The sequence below is a fragment of the Chiloscyllium plagiosum genome, unplaced genomic scaffold, assembly GCF_037043375.1.
Source record: "Chiloscyllium plagiosum isolate Xiang-an unplaced genomic scaffold, Cpla_swu_hap1 HiC_scaffold_21, whole genome shotgun sequence".
Taxonomy (NCBI): domain Eukaryota; kingdom Metazoa; phylum Chordata; class Chondrichthyes; order Orectolobiformes; family Hemiscylliidae; genus Chiloscyllium; species Chiloscyllium plagiosum.
In genome coordinates this window covers 6,716,398-6,737,785 of record NW_028270159.1, presented here as the reverse complement: position 1 = coordinate 6,737,785, position 21,388 = coordinate 6,716,398, and the positions used below count along the sequence as shown (strand labels likewise).

The following is a 21,388-nucleotide window of genomic DNA, read 5'->3' as shown; positions in this document are numbered from 1 at the left end:
CCCATTCTGCACTCTCCTACCATAGCTTTTATTCCATTTTCCCCCCTGTTGCTGATTCCCTCCCCATCTCCTTTCTTTGAACAGGTTTCCTCCCCTCGCAAGACAACCTCGGCTAATGAGTACGAAGTGCTTCCCAATGGTTGTGAGGCTCACTGGGAGGTGGTTGAAAGAATCCTTTTCATCTACGCCAAGCTGAACCCAGGAATTGCTTATGTTCAGGGCATGAATGAGATTGTGGGGCCGGTTTATTATACCTTTGCAACAGACCCTAACACTGACTGGAAAGGTGAGGTTCTGTTAAATAACAAAAACGTCTAGCCAGCAAGGGGCCTCACAAGCTCAGAATGATGACCAATTCTCCTTCATTTCTCGCCTGCCACCTCTTTTTTGCATTCTCCCCATTCCCACATCAGCCTTTCCTTCAATCCCTTCCCCCCCCCTCATATGTTTTTGTAGCTTTCCCCTAGATGCATCTAAACTATTAGCATCTCTCTCTCTCTCTCTCTCTCTCTCTGGTATCACATGGCACCTTTTCGCCACTCTCTGGGTAAAGATTTTTTTTACTTTAGGGATTATTCATGGTACATTACAGCTCCTTGTTCTTAGCTTCCCCATACCTTCCAACAAGACCTGGTTTCGATTCCAACCTTGGGCAACTGTCAGTGTGGAGTTTGCACATTCTCCCCATGTCTGCGTGGGTTTCCTCCAGGTGCTCCGGTTTCCTCCCACAGTCCAAAGATATGCAGGTTAGGTGGATTGGCCATGGGAAATATGGGGTTACAGGGATAGGGCAGGGGCGTGGGTCTGGCTAGGATGCTGTTCAGAAGGTTGCTGTGGACTCGATGGGCTAAATGGTCTGCTTCCACACTGTAGGGGTTCTCAGACTGTGAAGTTTATTGGTGTGTTTTAGGACACTAAGTATTGCAGACTGTTTGAGTCCAAATCCTGTCCTCATTGGCATGCCCACATTGATGTTGTCCTTATCAGGGTATCCCTGGATCACCGCCATCAGCAGCCCCAACTCCTACACCAACTATGGCCGCTAAGGTCAATTCATCTTAGCCCCGAATGAAAGTTACAATCCATTACAGTCTGTGTCTGTATTCCCACTCCAGGAAGGGATTACATAAATAGTTTTCCAATCCTTTGACAAGTTGAACTGCGCTTAATATTATCCAGTAGTTTTTGTTTCATTGAGAAATTTTAAGGGGGAGAAAGTGCTTCGTTTTTAATATTTGTTTCTTTTCATGAACTGTCCAGAACATGCAGAGGCAGACACGTTTTTCTGTTTCACAAACCTGATGTCAGAAATCAGGGACAATTTCATAAAGAGCCTGGATGACTCTCAGTGCGGGATCAGTTATAAAATGGAGAAGGTTTATTCAACGCTGAAGGAGAAAGACATGGATCTTTACCTCAAACTGGTAAGAAATTATGCAATGAGAGAGGAGTGAAATCTGGGGAGTCCCATTCAATCATCACCCCTTAAGCTCGCTGACTCACACATGCTACTGACTGTCACATCTTTATAATTATATAATTTTTTTAAAAATCTCCATCGCTTTGGTCTTCCCTGTCTCCATAATCTCCTCCAATTCTGGCCCAATATTAACAGTGCTCTCTTTGATGATTATACCTTCAGTTATTTTGCCCAGAACTCTGTAATTCTTTCCCTTAACTCCGTCTGTCCACCTGCTTCCTGAAATGTATATCTTTGGCCAAATTTCATAATGCTTCATGTAGCTCAGTCAAATTTTGTTTGATATTCCTCTGAAGTAGCTTGGAAATGTTTTACTATGCTAATAGGGCTACATAATGCAGGTCATTCTGCAAAGGGACCAAAAAGGGGAGACACCAATTTGTTGAGGGTTACTACAAACTGAATGTGAGCTCAAGCTTAGAAAAGAGAAGGGTCCTTGTGACACAATGCCCTACCTCTGAGCCAGAGGCCTGGGTTCAGGTTCCACCTGTTTTAGAAGTGAGTAATACCATCTCTGTGCAGGTTGGTTAGAAAATATCTTAAAAAAAAAAGATGCCTTTACTCTGTTAACTATGCAGGGCTGGTTCGGATATAAAATTGGCTATTTGGAGAACTGAATGAACATTTGAGGGAGTGAATGATTGAAGGCATCTGCTTTTCTATGCTAAAACAATTCAATAAGTACTTTACTGACTTGAAAATGTTTTTCATGACATCTACTGTTTTGTGAAAATTGCTATATAAATGCAATTCTTCTTTAAGTTTCTAGGGTCACAATATCTGAGCTAGAAATAGCTGCCACGGAGCTCAGAGTGTTTATAGCTGCAACGTCCCTTTATGAACACTTTTTTTTTAAAATGTGCATAGCCTAACCAAAGTTTTTGATTTCAAGTTCTAATCCCTTTTCCCACAAAAGTTAGTGACAATCCCTGAAGATTAAACAGTTTGTGATTTTCCCTGGTCACCAGATTAAGCACAAATACCGAATCCGCCCAAATACCCAAGACATGTAAACAGAATAATATGGCCATCATTGGACGTGATCCTGCTAATCAGCTTTTTATTAATTAATCCAGACTGTGCTGAGAGCTTCACCAGAAACCAATTTGAGATCATCACTGCACCTTGTGGTGCAATGCAGTTGTGTACGCTAGAATCTACAATGTTTTAGACCCTGTTTTATGGATGTAAGTCTGCTGGTTGAGTTGGAACCTTCCAGCTCAGTGACCAAACTTACATCCAGAACCTCAACCTGAGCTACAAATCTTCTCAAAACTCGCTAACCCTGTTTAATGTCGATGAAAGGAATTTAGATATACATTGCACCTTTTTTAATTGGAGCAAAAAGATATTATGAGACTGCCAATCCCTGTTGCATTCCCATGGCAACACCCTGACCATTCAGAGTCTATTCACCTGGTCTGCAGTTAACTGTTCCTGCTGCATCTTTATGCCAGTGATGGCTCAACCAGTCAGTACACTCTTCTGATGTTGTGCATGCTTTGTCCCATTTTCCAAATCCATTTCTTGCATAAGTGTTAGATGTAGAGCTTCAACCTGTTTCTCCTCCTATTGATGTTATGTTGCTAAATAAATCTAAGGGCCAAGGCAATAGAAGGATATCTCAATACTGTTGGGTTTAAGTAAAATTGGAAGAAGCTTGTCTTGAACATAAACATCAGACTGGCCCAAACAACCTGTTGCTGCTATACCATGAAATGAGTATTGTTTTATGATGAATAATTCAGCTGAGTGTCTTGTGCTGATGAGGGTCTGTACATTTTATGCTTCAGCAAGAGCAGAACATCAAGCCACAGTTTTTCGCCTTCCGTTGGCTCACGTTATTATTGTCACAAGAGTTCCTCCTCCCAGACGTCATTCGAATATGGGATTCCCTCTTTTCAGACATCCACAGGTTCGATTTCCTCATCCTGGTCTGCTGCGCTATGCTGATGTAAGTAACAAAACCTGTGGTTTCAGTTGTTGGTGAAAGATCAAGGGCAACTCTTGCCCCTTCGAGGGTGTAGACTACCCTTTTCTAACCAGCAAACCACCAGCTTTTGGGTGGGGTTGGTGGTGGTGCCAGGTTTGTCTGTCGATCAAATTCATTAGTGGGTTGCATGCTTGACCAGCAAGGCTGGAATTTGCCATTTATTTCCCCAGAACTGAGTGGCTTGTTAGGTCATTTCGGAGGGCAGGTAAGAGTCAACGACATTCCTGTGTCTCGGGGATCATGTCTAGGCCAGACTGGGCACGGGAACCATGGAACTGTTGTCAATTGTTGTGAAAAACCCAACTGGTTCACTAATGCCTTTCAGAGGGGGACATCTGCCACCCTCACCTGGTCTGGCCTACATGTGACTGCAGTCCCAGAGCCAAGGTGACTGACTCTCAACTGCCCTCTGAAATGGCCTTGGACGTCACTCAGTTGTACCAACAAAGAAATGAAATTGGACAGACCATCTGGCATTTACCTAGGCATCGGGAAGATAACAGCAAAACAGTCCTGTCGACTCTGGAGAGTGATCCCAGAACTGGGAGAGCTGTCTCACAGAATCGTCAAGCCGCAGCCTGACATAGTATACTCATGGAATCATACCTGACAAACAATGTCCCAGAAACCACCATCACCACCACCATCCCTGAATGTGTCCTGTCCCATTGGCAGGACAGACCCAGCAGAAATGGCAGCACAGTGTTGCCTTGGGAGTCCACCAACTGGTGTGATGGGATTTGAATTCATGGCCTTGGGGCATTATCCTCAGGTTTGTTATTGCAGTGACATTACCATGGCGCCACCCAGTCTCACCTGTTTCAGCAGAAGCTCCACATGTCACCTATCTGGCTCGGAGAATCCTTTGGCATGAATTGACTGGCAGGTTCACTGAGAGGTGAAAGTGACATTTATCTCACCACCCCCTCAGCTCACCGCCTCATTCCTGATGAATTACTTTTGCCCGAAACGTCGACTCTCCTGCTGTTCGAATGCTGCCTGACCTGCTGTGCTTTTCCAGCACCACACTCTCAACTCTGGTTCATTGAGGTTAATGGCACCTCATGGAGAACCCCTTTAGCAACTGCTTCACTCTCATGCGGGTCGAAGCACAGAATGTGGTCTTATCAGTATGTGCTGGCCTGGAGAAAGGGAATTTTCCACCTCGCCCCATTCCCCTTCTCTTTCCATGTAGCCCTGAATAATACCCCTTTTGAGTTTATATCCAACCCAATTTGTCTGCTGTGGGTAACACATTTCCCTCTGAAATGGACCATGTGGGTTCACGTCCCATTCTTGCCCACATCCCATGAGTGAGTTAAAAAACCATCGGAGATGTTAAACCAGGACTTTGTCTCTGGATTACTAGTCTCCAACTGACAGTGTCACTAATTCAAAGAAGAGCTGGGGTGTTCTGCCTGGTGTTCAGGCCAAAGTGCTATTGCCTCGCTTCATGTGGAATCTTGCTATGTACATATTGATTGGCTGTTTCCTCCATTGCAGTGGGGTTTGTCATTGGCTGTAAAACACTTTGGCGTGTTTTGTCTTGGTGAAAGTTGTTAATGAAATGCAAGCACTTCAATTTCTGGGGTCATTTCATTGAGATCAATTAATGGGTGCTTCCTCCTATAATTTAGAGAATTATATATTTGAAGTGTGTGTCAGATTTGCACATCTGAGATTGGTCTCCTGTTTTGTGAGCAGGATTCTCCTTTGCTGACCGTCCCAGGTTGTAATTTGTGCTTTTAAGATGAGAATAGTCAGTCAGTTACGGAGTTGAACTAAATATGATTCTTAGGCAGCAGAGTTTTGTTGTTTTGTCTTTATCAGATTTGACCTGAAATGAAGTTACACAGACAGAGTGCAGTTGAGTGTGTCCTAATCTCTTCAGATTCAGGTATTCTTGAGCTGTTGCACAACAGACCTGGGGATTGCCAATGAAAGTTCCCCCACCCTTCAGTCTCTTGTTATTATACTGATTCCCTATTGGAAACTTTTTGCCTGTAAAATGTAATTGATCCAATCAACTGTTGGAATTTATGATTTTGTACTGCAGTTCATTTAATCAGATGTTGCTGTATCTCATTGGTTATGTTTCAACAATGCAAGAAAGCAAATTGCTTTAAAACTGGGTGCATTCAAATGGAAAACAGTGTAGAACTGGTACATTCTTGGAGTGACGGAATTGCAGCAGAGTTATTTTTTCTAAAAGAAATGAGGGCAGGATGTGGAGAGAGGAAATGTAAACAATCCTAACCTTCAGAATCCACGTTTGTGAAGGTTCAGACTTCGTAAGTTCTTCATTTGCTTGGAGCTGCTCAATTTATCTCATTTACTATTTTTTTGAGAAAGTGGAGACTAGAATTCAATTAAATGGAACCAGTGGTAAATAAATTTGATTGTTTTAAATAATTTTGGACATGTTTATGATAAATTTGACTGTCAATGAGAATGATGGGAGGAGCATGTCGGATCCAGAGTTTCCTTAATGGATTTATCACACCTTGATACCGTGACCTGTTTTTCTTGCAGTTTGATCCGGGATCAGCTGCTTGCTGGGGACTTCACTACAAACATGAGGTTGCTACAGGTGAGTCCATTTGTTCCTGTTATAAGTATAACCATATTCTACAACTGCATTTGAAGTTCTCTAGACTTGAAGTATCCTGTTACTTTAATTGTCTTATCTTCACACTGCTTTCTAAGAGAGCAGTGTAAACAATCTGCAGGGTGGTTTAAAACGTCTGAGCCGTAATATGAATGCTTCATTCATGCCTGTAACCATTTCTTTATACTAGCTGATATGAGAGGTGTGGCTTCAGGCTTATTGGGTAGAAGGTTTTACAGGTTCTGTTGGCCTCCATGATGCAATGGGGTGTGTAACCCACATTCCCTGAACACAAGTCTCGATGTCGACTCAAAGCAGTTGTTATTGCAGATCTGTGATTTTGAAAAAATTAGTTCATGGGGTGTAGCAGTCCCTGGCTGCGCCGATATGTTGTCTATCTCATCTGTTGAGAAGATGGTTGTGAGTTTGCTTCTCAAACCTCATGGTGTGCTGCAGTACGAGCACCTGCAATGCTGCTGTTGACCCAGCGACAGTTAAGAAATGGCGATTATACTTCCAAGACTTGGAGGGGTGGGGAGCTTGCAGGTGGTGTGTCCCATATGTCTGCTGCCTTTGTCCTCCTCAATGCTCAGGGTCTTGGGTTTGGAAGGTGCTACCAAAGGAAGCTGGGGAGTTGCTGCAGTGGATCTTGTAAATAGTGTGCACTGCTCCAGTGGTGAAGTGAGTGAATGTTAAACATGGGTTCTGTGGTGCCAATTACATGGGCTGCTTTATCCTGGATAATGCTGAGCTTCTGGAGTGATGTTCAAGCTGAAGTCATCCAGGCAAATGGGGAATATTCTATCACACCCTGACTTGTAGCTGGAGATGGACAGATTTTGGGAAGACTGGGTGAGTTGTATGCTGCTGAAATCCCTGGCCTCTGATCTGTTCTTGTTGCTGTTTATATAAGTTGTCTTTATACAGGCTGGTCCAGTTCAGTTTCCACTTACTGGCACTGTCTGGGGCCGGATTCTCAGGTGAGGATGCTGCCTCTGAGCTGGAAGCTTACTTCACTGCTTTAGTGCAGAGGGCGTGAGCTATGCCAGCACAAAGACCTGCCACTTTTTTTTGTTAAAGAGTTTAATGTGCTGCTACAGCTGACATTCCAGAATTTGAAGGCAGAGTTTCCGGTCCTCTGCAAAGGCTCAAATTAGCCTGCGGAGGGAGTTTCTACACATGGAAGAAACCTGCTCCTTCTAGTCTGGAGACCGTAAGGGAGATCCTCACCTGTTTTTATATTGCTGTTCCCCAGGCTTTGGGAACAGAGTGAACTGTTGATGAGTTTTGACATACACGAGAATTCCTAGAAGCAAGGCATTCCAACCAGAAAGCTATAAACAAACGCATTGACTTGGATTCCATTTACCAACCCCTGAGAAAAAGAACAGGAAATGAGATCACTATATGAAATGATGTTACCACAGGAAATGACACCACCAATCCAAGGAAACCCAAACATATAAATAGAAAGCGGGCTACACCACCAGTGCTTCATCCGGAGGCTCACTGAAGATGCTACCTAGTATGGTGACGAAACATCTGAGAATGAACGTTCCAGCTCAGTGAGCAAATCTACATCCAGAGTGAAATGTGTTAATACTCTGTTGGTGCAGAGTGTTTTCACTGTATTGGAGGCAGATTCAATGGTAACTTTCAAATGGACTAATTGACTCTACCACCTCAGCCCTGCTGATGAGGTGTTTGCTTCTGGTTACCTCATTTACCATTACCAGACTGCCCCTTGTCTGTAGCTAGTACAGCAGGACTTCCTTCAAGAGGCCAAAACATTATATGGGGGAAGTCCAAGGACTGTACCACTTTTCACAGATATACCAATTTCTGTGCAGGGATGGTCGTGCTAGTAACCTCCTTCCCACCCCCCCAAACAAAATTGCTTGATTTGATTGATTTTTGTCACACATATCAAGATTCAGTGAAAAGTATTGGAAAAATCATATCTTACTGTATTAGATCAGGGTAATAGAACAGAATGCAGAATATAGTGTTGGAGCTGCAGAGAAGGTACAGAGAAACATCAACTCTAATATATAAGAGATCCATTCGTAAGTCTGATAACAACGGGAAGTAAGTTGTTGGTATGTGTTTTCAAACTTCTGTATCTTCTGGAAGTGTGTATGACTGGGGTGGGAGATGTCTTTGATGTTGGTTGCTTTCCTGAGACAGCGGTAAGTATAGACCGTGGAAGCAAGGCTGGTTTTCATGATGGACTTGGCTGAGTTCACAACTCTCTAATTTCTTGTGGTCTTGGCCAGAGCAGTTGCCAAACCAAGCTGTGATGTATCTGGATAGGATGCTTCCTATGGTGCATCTATAAAAATTGTGAAGAGCCATTCTGGACATGCTGAATTTCCTTAGCCTCATGAGGAAGTAGAGGCTTTGGTGTGCCTCTTTGACTGTAAGGTTGCCATAGATGGACCAGGACAGATTAGTGAACTGGTGACAGGTTGATTACTCTGTGGAACTCGCCTGCCCAGCAAGGGAAACAAACAAGGTGATGGGTGCATTCGATGAGAATTGAACCCACAGTTTTTTCTCAGACGTGGTGTCCTTCCGTCCAACTCTGAAACCACTTTGAGCTACAAAATCTGTCAAATCATGGAGTCTGTTCTTGACAGGGAGCTGGACCAGTAACTGTTCAATGGAGCATTTTCTGATTGTACAGCTGTTATACAGAAACAATTTCTTCCTATTTATAATTTTGAACACCACTTACAGTACCGCTGAGATATAGGGGCTCTGTATGCTATAGACTCAGAATGTAACAAACAGCATGCCCCTTTAGCCATTTGGAGCAGACACATTGAGGACCAGCCAGCACGTGCAAATTCAAAATCGTGTCCAACATTAGATGTACTTCAGAAACTGGGTAACATTTGTAAAGTAATCCCAAGTCTGGTAAGAATTAAGCTGACAACCAGTTTAAGATTGTTAGGTTCACAGTGTGGTGCATTTGTGTATATTGGATGCAGTAGATGACTGTGTATATTGGAAGCAGTAGATGACTGTGTATATGAGTACATGAGACCCTGCTCTTTGCAGACAGAACATGAGCACACACTGCACCTCTCCCTTTAGAATGAAATTTCTTGCAGATATCCTGATGAGTGTAAGATAATAAAGCTTTAACAAAATGTGTTTTCCTGCAATATCACATCTTCCGTTAACCACCAACTGTCTCTAAGGAGAACGATCTTAAATAGATTCTGGAGAAAGAGTCAAAATGTGTGGTGCTGGAAAAGCACAGCCGGTCAGGCAGCATCCGAGAAGCAGGAGAGTCGACGTTTTGAGCATAAGCTCTTCGTCAACATCTGCAGTCCTCACTTTCTTTTAGGGTCTGGAGAAAGTCAGGTCTGGCAGCATCTGTGGAGAGAAACTGAGTTAACGTTTCAAGTCCAGTGACCCTTTTTCAGTTAAGACTTGAAATGTTAACTTTGCTTCTCCTTCACAAATGCTACCTGCTGAGTTTCTCCTGAAATTTCGGGATTTTGTTTCAGATTTCCAGCATCCACAGTTCTTTGTTTTATTTCTAGAGAGCAATACCATATTTTTTGGTCTTGCCACATTACCAGATTCCTTTCTCCTCAGTAACATTCTAGCCTGCACCCTCTCCAAGGCCTTGACGTTGTCTCCAGTTCCTGAAGCTTTCAGAACAACATTCCAGCTGATGTCCAAGGTGGTGATTTGGTAAACGTTGAGCAGATCTTTCTTGATTTTGCACACTGTCTGTTTATAAAGCCAAGCGTTTCTACATGTTTTTAAAACAACTTTATCAACTTTATTAGGTTCTTTTTTTCCTGAGATTCTTACACTCTTGATGCAAATGCAACATGCCAACTTCTGTGAACAAGTAAAATTTATTAAGCACAGTACAAACCAAGCTTTGGAGAACCCCTCTTTGCCATGCTTGCAAGGTGTGTCCAGGGAAGCGCTCTGAACAAAAGAAATAGACCTTCCTTTATGCAAAATCTTTGTCACAGTCAGTAATGTTCACAAGACAACCCCCAGTCACTCCCTCACAGTCACATGTCACTCAAGACAATACAGTGACCACATCACCTCCACAAACAATGTAATGTAAATCATCCCTTACTGGCCAGATCTGGTGTGAATTGTATTTTTTTAACTGTAGGGAATAGTCAAATTCCAACTGTAATGTTCTTATCCCTTTCTGAATAGGGGATGAAAATGTAAATAGGCTTTTGAATGGCATGGAAATGACCACGTAAATGGTTCTGAATAATAGGAGATGTCAATGTAATTTCTTGCAATCTATCTGTACGTCAGAGGCATCCCACCCTAGCTTTGGGACATCCAATTTCCTAAAGGTCAGCAGAGCCAGTTAACTCTTTAATATCACAACTTGGTCTGTTGCTTTTGGAAATTTGTTTGAGATGCTGGGGTTGCTTTTCCTCCTTCTCCCCTTCCTAGAAGAATTTAAGAAAAGGAATATGTTGATATTTTGTTTGAAGGAGCACCAGGTGTTTGTTTTTTTTTTGCAAGATTGGAGAGAGGGTGTAGTCTGCAATGTAAGAGTCATTGGAATTGCTAAATGTGAAAGAGCAAGGTTTATCTTTATCGCATTCTGCCCTCCTGCTAGCAACTTGGATTGCTAATGGATTACTGACTAATCATGTTAATCTTATTCAAACATTTCATTTGAAAAATTAATTCAGATTCTCACAATGCCATTGTGTGACTTGAATGTGTTTTCTGGCTTATTAATCCAGGCCTCTGAATTACTGATTCGAAAGTGCACTAATAAATCGCAAAGGTTTAATGCGTGCATGTGCCGAATGGTCTTGCTTTGGTGTGTAAAATGACAGTTAATTTCAGTGAGTGGCTGTGCAAACCAGTGAATTCCAGGATTTATTTCCTGGTTATGGTGATTTAGCTGTTAGTCAGGATGTGACAGAGGCTTCTGAGCTCCTGGGGGCAAGCTGTTTGATAGCATTCTCTATTTTCTGGCTGTCTGAGCTCCACGGTCTTTCTCCCACCAAGTGTAACAGTTGAACCAATTGTGGATGAACATGAAATGGTTGGTATCTTTCCTCTGTGTCACGTGGCATCATCTCTTTAATTCCTGTTTAGTTGTGTTCCTTTTCGCCATTTCAAATGCGATTCAGTGAAGTAGTATTCTACAATAATACAACTGCAGCTGGCGTTTGTTTTAAATCCATAAACGTCTAGAAATGTCATTTGCTTGGGTGCAGTAGAAGATGGAGCTCTCCAAGGTCCTGCTGTAAACCTGGCTCACTGAAGCATTTGCTTTTGTCTTTGTTTACTGATGAAAATTGTTTTGTCTTGAGTAACTTCAGTATTGATGTAGGTGTAAAAAGGTTGGAAATTTCTGCCACTGGATATGAGTGGTGACTGAATTTCCATCTCTCTTTTCTGGAGAGCTTTAGGGCCAATGAAATTGCTAGTTGTGTAGTACTGCTGGCAAAGTAGTGACCAAAGTTCAAAATTACCAGTACCAGACTGTAGATTTGTACTTTAATTATAGGCAAGATAACTAGCCCACTGCATTTGTCAGACACTGGAGAAATCCAGCATTGATAGCAGCATCTATGGAGAGGAATAGTTAACATTTTAAAGTCTGATGTGATTCTTCTTCAGCATTGACACAGATGCAGCCAAACCTGCTGAGTATCTCCAACATTCTAGCATCCACTGTATTTTGCTGTGGTTCAACTTTTGGATGATTGACAAAGTAGCAGTTGATCATAAATGAGAGGTAATCGATAGCCAGAAGGCTCTAAAGAGTGTGAGGGGCTCAAGAGACCCAGAGATGCATGTGCTTAATGTTTGAAAATGATGAGACAATATTGAGTGGAAATACCAAGCCTGTGGACTCCTGGACTTCCATAAATGGAGCTACTGAGAACAAACGTAAGGAGATTCTGTTGAACCTTCATTAAAATCCTGGTTAGGCTGCTTCTAGAATATTGCTTCCAGTTCCAGTCACCACAGTTTGACAAGGAAGTCAGACATACACAAGAGATGTGCCGAATGGTCCCAGAAATGAGGGATTTTAGCTTTGAGGTTAGGTTGAAGAAGTTAGTGTTCTTTGGAGGAAAGGAGGGTTAGACAAGACCTAATGAGGGGTGTGCAAGGTTATAATGGCTTAGATAAGGTCGGTAAAAGCTGTTCCCATTAGTTTATAGTGCAAGGACTAGGTATCACAGATTCAAGGATTTTGTTAAAGGGAAATGAAAAAGATGAGAGATGGTGTCTTGAAAAATGTCCATACTACAGAGGAGGAAGTGCTGCTTGTCGTGAAACACATAAAAGTGGATAAATCCCCAGAACCTGATCAGATGGAACCTAGATCTCTGTGGGAAGCTAGGGAAGTGATTGCTGGGCCTCTTGCTGAGATATTTGTACCATCGATAGTCACGGGTGAGGTGCCGGAAGACTGGAGGTTGGCAAACATGGTGCCACTGTTTAAGAAGGGCGGTAAGGACGAGCCAGAGAACTATAGACCAGTGAGCCAAACCTCAGTCTTGGGCAAGTTGGTGGAGGGAATCCTGAGGGACAAAATGTATATGTATTTGGAAAGGCAATGACTGATTAGGGATAGTCAACATGGCTTTGTGTGGGAAATCATGTCTCACAAACTTGATTGAGTTTTTTGAAGAAGTAGCAAAGAGGATTGAGGGCAAAACGGTGGACGTGATCTATATGGACTTCAGTAAGGCATTTGACAAGGTTCCCCATGGGAGATTGGTTAGCAAGGTTAGATCTCACTGAATACAGGGAGAAGTAGCCATTTGGATACAGAACTGGCTCAAAGGTAGAAGACAGAGGGTGGTGGTGGAGGATTGTTTTTCACATTGGAGGCCCGTGACCAGTGGAGTGCTACAACGATCAGTCCTGGGTCCACTACTTTTCATCATTTATATAAATGATTTGGATGTGAGCATAAGAGGGATAGTTAGTAAGTTTGCAGATGACACCAAAATTGGAGGTGTAGTGGACAGCGAAGAAGGTTACCTCGGATTACAACAGGATCTTGACCAAATGGGCCAATGGGCTGAGGAGTGGCAGATAGAGTTTAATTCAGATAAATGCGAGGTGCTATATTTTGGGAAAGCAAATCTTAGCAGGACGTATACATTTAATGGTAAGGTCCTAGGGAGTGTTGCTGAACAAAGAGACCTTGGAGTGCAGGTTCATAACTCCTTGAAAGTGGAGTCGCAGGTAGATAGGATAGTGAAGGCGGCGTTTGGTATGCTTTCCTTTATTGGTCAGAGTATTGAGTACAGGAGTTGGGAGGTCATGTTGCGGCTGTATAGGACATTGGTTAGGCCACTGTTGAAATAGTGCATGCAATTCTGGTCTCCTTCCTATTGGAAAGATGTTGTGAAACTTGAAAGTTTTTCAAGAATGTTGCCAGTGTTGGAAGATTTGAGCTATGGGGAGAGGTTGAATAGGCTAGGGCTGTTTTCACTGGAGTATTGGAGGCTGAGGGATGACCTTATAGAGGGGCATGGATAGGATAAATAGACAAAATCTTTTCCCTGGGGCGGGTGAGTCCAGAACTAGAGGGCATAGGTTTAGGGTGAGAGGGGAAAGATATAAAAGAGACCTAAGGGACAACATTTTCACCCAGAGAGTGGTGCGTGTATGGAATGAGCTGCCAGAGGAAGTGGTGGAAGCTGGTACAATTGCAACATTTAAAAGGCATCTGGATGGGTATATGAATAGGAAGGGTTTGGAGGGATATGGGCCGGGTGCTGGCAGGTGGGACTAGATTGGGTTGGGATATCTGGTCGGCGTGGATGAGTTGGACAGAAGGGTCTGTTTCCGTTCTGTACATCTCTATGGCCTGAACGTTCTCCCTGCAAGTGTGGTGGTAACGGAAAGGAAATCAGGTGTGCTCTTGAAGGAAATGAATTCACGGGGGCTATGTGGCTAGAGCTGGGGGATGGTAGGAGCTGGTGTGAATTCAGTGGCTGCATGGCCGTCTTGCTGTAACGCCGTTGACTATGATGCATTTTTGAGCAGGGAGGGAATTGGCAGGAATTGAGGTTGGAGCCATAAGCATTGAATAAGCTAGCAGCCTTCAAGGGCTAAATGGCCCCTTCTAATGGTCTTCGATTTCACAATGTACTGTTACGGTCAATGGAAATAACTTGCACTTCAGATTGTTTTAGGTTTATATATAGTTGTTTACCTCAATGTTGGTATGCTCCAGTTATAATAATAGTAACCTTCTTGTACTGCGTGTGATCCTTAAACCCATGAGAATATTGCAGCATCCTTTGCACAAGTCAAATAACCAGACTGGTTCCCTGGCAGTGTTTTCCCAGTTGTCTGCCCTACTCACAGACATCGACAGTAGCTCCGAATTCCCAGTAATAGTCTTTGTAATCCAGAAATAGTGTGTACAAACAGGCTCAAACAAAACAGAAATTGCTGGAAAAGCTCAGCAGGTCTGGCAGCATCTTGGAGAGAAATCGGAGTTAACATTTCAGGGTCCTGTGACCCTTCCTCAGAACTGTTAACTCTGATTTCCCTCCACAGATGCTGCCAGACCTGCTGAGCTTTTTCAGCAATTTGTTTTGTTTGATTTCCAGAATCCGCAGGTCTTTCGGTTTTTATTTAGTATGAACAGATCGTTGGAGACTGTTGTAGGATCATGTGTTTTTGGCTCCACTGGAAAGAGGGATGGGGAGGGTGGTTTGAAATTTTTACAGGACCTCGTCATCTTTACAACTGATGTAGAAAATAGGCAAGTGGCCCGTTCAAGTCAATTCAAGAAACACATTCACACTTTACAACAAACAGGTAATAGTTGGAAAAGTTGGCAGTTACTTCCCTTTTTTTTAATATTCTGTTTTCTCTGCATTTCATCTGCTTCAAATGAATCCTATTTGCCCGCAGGAGATTTTTTTATGTGGAACTGAACCTGTCATATACCTTTTTCAACTGTCACCTCAATAGTTGAATTACATGTTTAGTTGGATATGGAATAACAGTTGTCCTCAGCCCAGTTTACTGTCAATGGACCAAGATCTCTGACTTGTTTCACGATGGGTTAATGTTATACTGGATTTTTTTTTCTAAGCCTCTGCTTCGAATTGCTCTGTAGCAAGAGCAGACCTTATTTGTACTGGAGGTCAGATAATTCAACAGCACAGAAGAAGCACTTTGGCCCATCAAGTCTGCACCAACCTTTCTTCAAAAATCCCACTTTCCAGCACTTGGCCCACAGCCTTAATAGTTATGACATTTCAAGTGCCCATCCATGTACCTTTTTTCTTTTTAAAAGGTTGTGAGATTTCCCACCTTCACTACCCTCCCAGGCAACAGATTCCAATTCCCACCAAATTCTGGCTGAAGAAGCCTTTTCTCAAATCCACTCTAAACCTGCAGTTTTTCATCTTATAATTATGCACACACCCCATTTCGATATTGACCCTTCAACTACCGGGAGCAGCTCCTTCCCATCCACCCTTCTTAATCTTATACACCTCCATCAGGACCCACTCAGTTTTTTCTCTTCTAAAAAGAGCAACGCTAGGCTATCCAGCCTCTCGTCATAGCTAAAATACTTTTTCTCCGGCAATATCCTGGTAAAGTTAGAAGGATGAGGTGGGATCTAATTGAAACTTACAGAATACTGAATGACCTGGACAGACTGGATGTTGGAAGATATTTCCATTGGTAGGAGAGACTAGGACCCAAGAGTACAGCACTAGAGTAATTGGAAGACCTTTTAAAAATGAAATAAGGAGAAACTTCTTCAGCCAGAGGGAGGTGAATCTATGGAATTTATTCTTAGAGACTGTGGAGGCCACGTCATTGAGTATATGTAAGACTGAGATAGATGGGTTTTTCATTGTTAAGAGATTGAGGGTTATGGCGAGAAAGCAGGTGAATGGAATTGAGAAACTTATCAACCTTGATTGAGCAGACTTGATGGGCTGAATGGCCTAATTTCTGCTCCTAAGTCTTATGGCCTTAATCTCCTGTGCACCCCATCCAGTGTCTATGCCTCTGCTTTCATCAGCCAGTCTGCTTGTGTTTGTGTCCGAGTTCTTGACTCTATCACTTTTCCTACACTATGTCCCTGCCTCTTAGGGAGGGTGTGTGGGTGTGTCTGCCTCAGTTTTCAGTATGAGTGTATGTGTGTGCATGTGCCCAAGTCTGCCACTGACCTTGTCTGCCCAATATCTCTGCATAATCCTGTTTCTAAATATCCGACTTGTAACCTCAGCAAGTTCTCATGAACAACATGCTTCTATATTCATCCAACTTGATAAGTTGACTTCCTCTTATCAGACAGTGGGTTCCTTTCGAAAAGCAGCACGCTGGCAAGCATCTTTGTGCCCCATCTCCAAAGATCAGGTTGGGGCTGTCACTGTCCAGAAGCACCAGTGTTTGGTGAGTATTCGCAATCTGTATGACATGTCTTTTGAAAAGGGGCATGGGAGAGATCTTGAGCATTTTACAATTGATGAAGATGACAAAATGGTGTACCTCTCAAAAAATTTCAGTTCAAGGAAGTATCTCTATATTGTTTCTTACTGTGATGCTCACCCATTTTCTCTTTCTGTCTGTCTGGCACTCACTCACTCTCTCTCTCTCTCTCTCTCTCTCTCTCTCTCTCTCGCTATACTTTGCATAGGTCATCATAGTACAGTCATGAATCAAAGGCAAAAGCTGGGAAGGAAATAAGTAAGACTATCTAGAAAGTAAAATGTTCTAGGTAAACTAATGGGCCTAATACATTACTAAGGCCCCTAATGGATTACATCCCAGGATATAGAGGGAGAGAGACTTTGACACAGCTGATGCATATATAATAATCTTCCAAGAGTCTGAACAACTCCCAGAGGATTAGGAAGCTGCCAATGTAACTCCTTTATTCAAAAAGGGTAAGAGACAAAAAAATGTTAACTGTAGTCATTGGGAAAATGTTAATTTATAATTAAGGCTGTAATAGCACATTTAGAAATATGTTATATGATCAGCACAGTCAGTGTGGCTTTATGAAGGGGATATAATGGCTAACAAATGTATTGGACTTTCATGTGCTCTTAACAAACCGGATAGATAAAGGAGAGCCAATCAATGTAATAGATTTGGGTTCAATCAGGAACTTATGGAAGTTTATAAAATCATGAGGAGCATGGATAGGGTGAACAGCCAAGGTCTTTTCCCTGGAGTAGGGGAGTCAAAACTATGGGGCATAAGTTTAAGGTGAGAGGAGAAAGATTTCAAAGGGACCTAAGGGACAACTACTTGTAGAGGGTGGTATGTGTATGGAATGAGCTGCCAAAGGAGGTGGTGGAGGCTGGTACAGTTACAACATTTAAAAGGCATCTAGATGGGTATATGAATAGGAAGGGTTTAGAGGGATATGGGGCAAGTGCTGGCAAATGGGACTAGATTAGATTAGGATATCTGGTCGGCATGGATGAGTAAGACCAAAGGGTCTGTGTCCATGCTGCACATCTCTATGACTCTATGATTCTATAAACCACATGTACAGCCATTCAAAATGAGTCCATGGTCATAGTCATACAGCATAGGCCCTTCAGCCCATTAAGTCTGTGCTGTCCTGTCTACACTAATCTCACCAGCACTTGGCCCAGAGTCTTGAATGTTGTGACATTTCAAGTGCTAATCTGTATACTTTTTAAAAGTTGTGAAGTTTCCTGCCCTTACTCGCCTCCCACTATTATATTCCACACTCCCACCATGATCTGGGTGAAAACATTTTCCTCCAATCCCTATAACTTCTTGATTGCCATCTTAAAAATTATGTTCCCTCATTATCAACTCATCATCTAGGTGGCTTCTCCTTTCTACTCTGTCCATGTCTCTCAATCTGATGCACCTCAATCAGCCTTTTCTACTTTAAAGAAAACAACCCAAGCTTGTCCAGCCTCTTTTCATAGATGAAATGTTCCATTTCAGGCAATATCCTGGGAATCTCCTTTGAACTCTTCCAGTGGAATCCCATCTTCCGATCGTGTGGCAACCACATTGTCCTTCCAGCTCTGGCCTAATCAAAGTTTTTTACAGCTCCAGTATAGCCTTCCTACTCTTATAATCTATGCCCTAATTGATAAAAAGCAAAGAACATTTATGCCACCTTAATCACACTGTTCACTTGTCCAGTCCCCTTCCAGGATCTGTAAACATTCTCCTCAAGGTTCCTCTGAGCTTCCTAGTGTCCTACCACTCATTGAGGGTTCCTTGTTACATCTTCCAAAGTGTATCACCTGAGCCCTATCTGGGTTAAATTCCATCTCCCCTAATCTGCCCATCTGACCAATCTGTCTATATCTAAGGCTGGGCGGGGGAGAACCTTATAGAGGTGTGTAACATTTTGAAAGTGAGCAGCTATCCCTCTTAGTTTGAAGTGCCAGTAATGAGGATATTTAAAGTTAACCACTTGGCCAACTATCGTGTCATCCACAAGCTAACTTCTCATCCTCCCACCCACATTCTCACCTATATAGTATATATATTTCACAAACAGTAAGGGACCCATCACTGATCCCTGTGCTACACCACTACACGCTGTCCTCCGGTAACACACCTTCCTACCACAAAGCCAGTTTTGGATCCAACGTGCCAAGTTACCCTGGACGTATATGCTTTTAGCTTCTTTATTGTTCTCTCATGGGGGACCTTGACAAAGGCTTTGCTGAAATCAATATAAATTACATCAGCTACACTACCCTCCTCTATACACTTGATCGCATCCTCACATTTAATCAAGTTCACCCAGAGTGAAAAATTCAACCAGATTTGTTAGGCATGACCTCCCTCTGACAAAGGCATGCTGACTATCCCTGATCACCAAGCAGAGATTAATTCTGTCCTTCAGAACAGTCTTCAATAGATTCCCAACCGCCAATGTGAGACTATCTAATCTGCCTTTTCCCTGGTTTATCTCTACTATCTTTCCTGTAAAGTGAAACCACATTAGCTGTCCTCCAGTCCTCTGGTACCTTCCCTGTGGCCAGAGAGGAATTGAAAGTTTGAATCAAGCCCCTGTAATTTCCTCCTTCACCTCCCATGCAACCTGGGATGCATCACATCCTGACATGAGAATTTGTCCTTTTGTTTTTAAGTCTGCCAAAACCTCCAATACCACTTCACTCCCTATGTCAATCTATCTTTGAGAATCTCTGTCCTTCTCCCCAAATTCTGTATACATCTCCTACTCATGAGTAAAGACAGAGGTGTGTTATGCTTTTAACATAAAGTCCTCTGTCCCCACACGCAGATTGTCCCTAACGAGTCCCACTCTCTTCCCTTACTTAGGATATCTTGAGATTCTCTCTAATCTTACCTGTGAGTGTTTGTCGTGCCCTCTCTCTCCTCTCCACATTGCATTCTTAGATTTCCCTCTTGCACTTCCTACCCTTCACCAGGACTTCCATTGACTTGTCATTGAGTCGTAAAGATGTACAGCACGGAAACAGACCCTTCGGTCCAACCCATCCATGCTGACCAGATATCCCAACGCAGTCTAGTCCCACCTGCCAGCACCCGGCCCAGGTGAAGTCTAGTCCCACCTGCCAGCACCTGGCCCATATCCCTCCAAAGTCTTCCTATTCATATACTCATCCAAATGTCTCTTAAATGTTGCAATTGTACTAGCCTCCACCACTTCCTCTGGCAGCTCATTCCATATCTGTACCACTCTCTGCGTGAAAAAGTTGCCCCTTAGGTCTCTCTTATATCTTTACCCTCTCACCCTAAACCTATGCCCTCTAGTTGTGAGCTCCCCAATCCCAGGTAAAAGACTTTGCCTATTTACCCGATCCATGCCCCTCATAAGAAGGTTACCTCAGATTACAACAGGATCTTGACCAAATGGGCCAATGGGCTGAGGAGTGGCAGATGGAGTTTAATTCAGATAAATGCGAGGTGCTACATTTTGGGAAAGGAAATCTTAGCAGGACGTATACACTTAATGGTAAGGTCCTAGGGAGTGTAGCTGAACAAAGAGAGTTTGGAGTGCAGGTTCATAGCTCCTTGAAAGTGGACCTCTATAAGGTCACCCCTCAGCCTCCGACACTTCAGGGAAAACAGCCCCAGCCTGTTCAGCCTCTCCCTGTAGCTCAAATCCTCCAACCCTAGCAGCATCCTTGTAAATCTTTTCTGAATCCTTTTCAAGTTTCACAACATCTTTCCGATAGGAAGGAGACCAGAATTGCATGCACTATTCCAACAGTGGCCTAACCAAAGTCATGTACAGCTGCAACATGACCTCCCAACTCCTGTACTCAATACTCTGATCAATAAAGGAAAGCATACCAAATGCTGCCTTCACTATCCTATCTACCTGCGACTCCACTTTCAAGGAGCTATGAACCTGCACTCCAAACTCTCTTTGTTCAGCTACACTCCCTAGGACCTTACCATTAAGTGTATACGTCTTGCTAAGATTTCCTTTCCCAAAATGTAGCACCTCGCATTTATCTGAATTAAACTCCATCTGCCACTCCTCAGCCCATTGGCCCATTTGGTCAAGATCCTGTTGTAATCTGAGGTAACCTTCTTCACTGTCCATGACACCTCCAATTTTGGTGTCATCTGCAAACTTACCAACTGTACCTCTTATGCTCGCATCCAAATCATTTATGTGAATAACAAAATGTAGAGGGCCCAGCACCGATCCTTGTGGCACTCCACTGGTCACAGTCCTCCAGTCTGAAAAACAACCCTCCACCACCACCCTCTGTCTTCTACCTTTGAGCCAGTTCTGTATCCAAATGGCTAGTTCTCCCTGTGTTCCATGAGATCTGACCTTGCCATGAGATCTGACCCAGTCTCCCAAGGGGAACCTTGTCAAACGCCTTACTGAAGTCCATATAGATCATATCTACCGCTCTGCCCTCATCAATCATCTTTGTTACTTCTTCAAAAAACTCAATCAAGTTTGTGAGACATGATTTCCCACACACAAAGCCATGTTGACTATCCTTAATCAGTCCTTGCCTTTCCAAATACACGTACATCCTGTCCCTCAGTATTCTCTCCAACATCTTGTCCACCACCGAGGTCAGGCTCACTGGTCTATAGTTCCCTGGCTGTTGTGTTGGCTGCAGTGTATTAGCAGGGATAGAGAATGGGCTAACCAGTAGAAATCTAGGGGTAAAAGGGGGCATTTTCAGCCTGAGGGGGCCTTAGTGCCAGGGTCAATGTTCCCTCTAAACAACACCCACATGTAGCTGATGTGATGTTCCACGCTCTGTGTCAGCACATGGATTTTGGTAGTGACTTCCAGCTCCAGAAGTTGCTGCTACACATG

At 43.1% G+C, this 21,388-nt stretch overlaps 1 protein-coding gene across 3 annotated transcripts in view; it reads left to right on the top strand.

Moving 5' to 3' along the window:
* tbc1d13 (TBC1 domain family, member 13) overlaps positions 1 to 21,388 on the top strand; it is a 46,987-nt gene that overhangs the window by 16,357 nt on the left and 9,242 nt on the right. For 2 of the 3 annotated variants that reach the window (XM_087998190.1, XM_087998191.1), the window contains exons 8-11: positions 85 to 286; positions 1,261 to 1,424; positions 3,274 to 3,434; positions 6,006 to 6,063. In XM_087998190.1, coding sequence (XP_087854316.1) covers positions 85 to 286; positions 1,261 to 1,424; positions 3,274 to 3,434; positions 6,006 to 6,063 — 585 coding nt within the window. Of the gene's footprint in view, positions 1 to 84; positions 287 to 1,260; positions 1,425 to 3,273; positions 3,435 to 6,005; positions 6,064 to 16,392; positions 16,495 to 21,388 lie in introns of all 3 variants that reach the window. The other variant, XM_087998192.1, reaches the window with a different exon arrangement.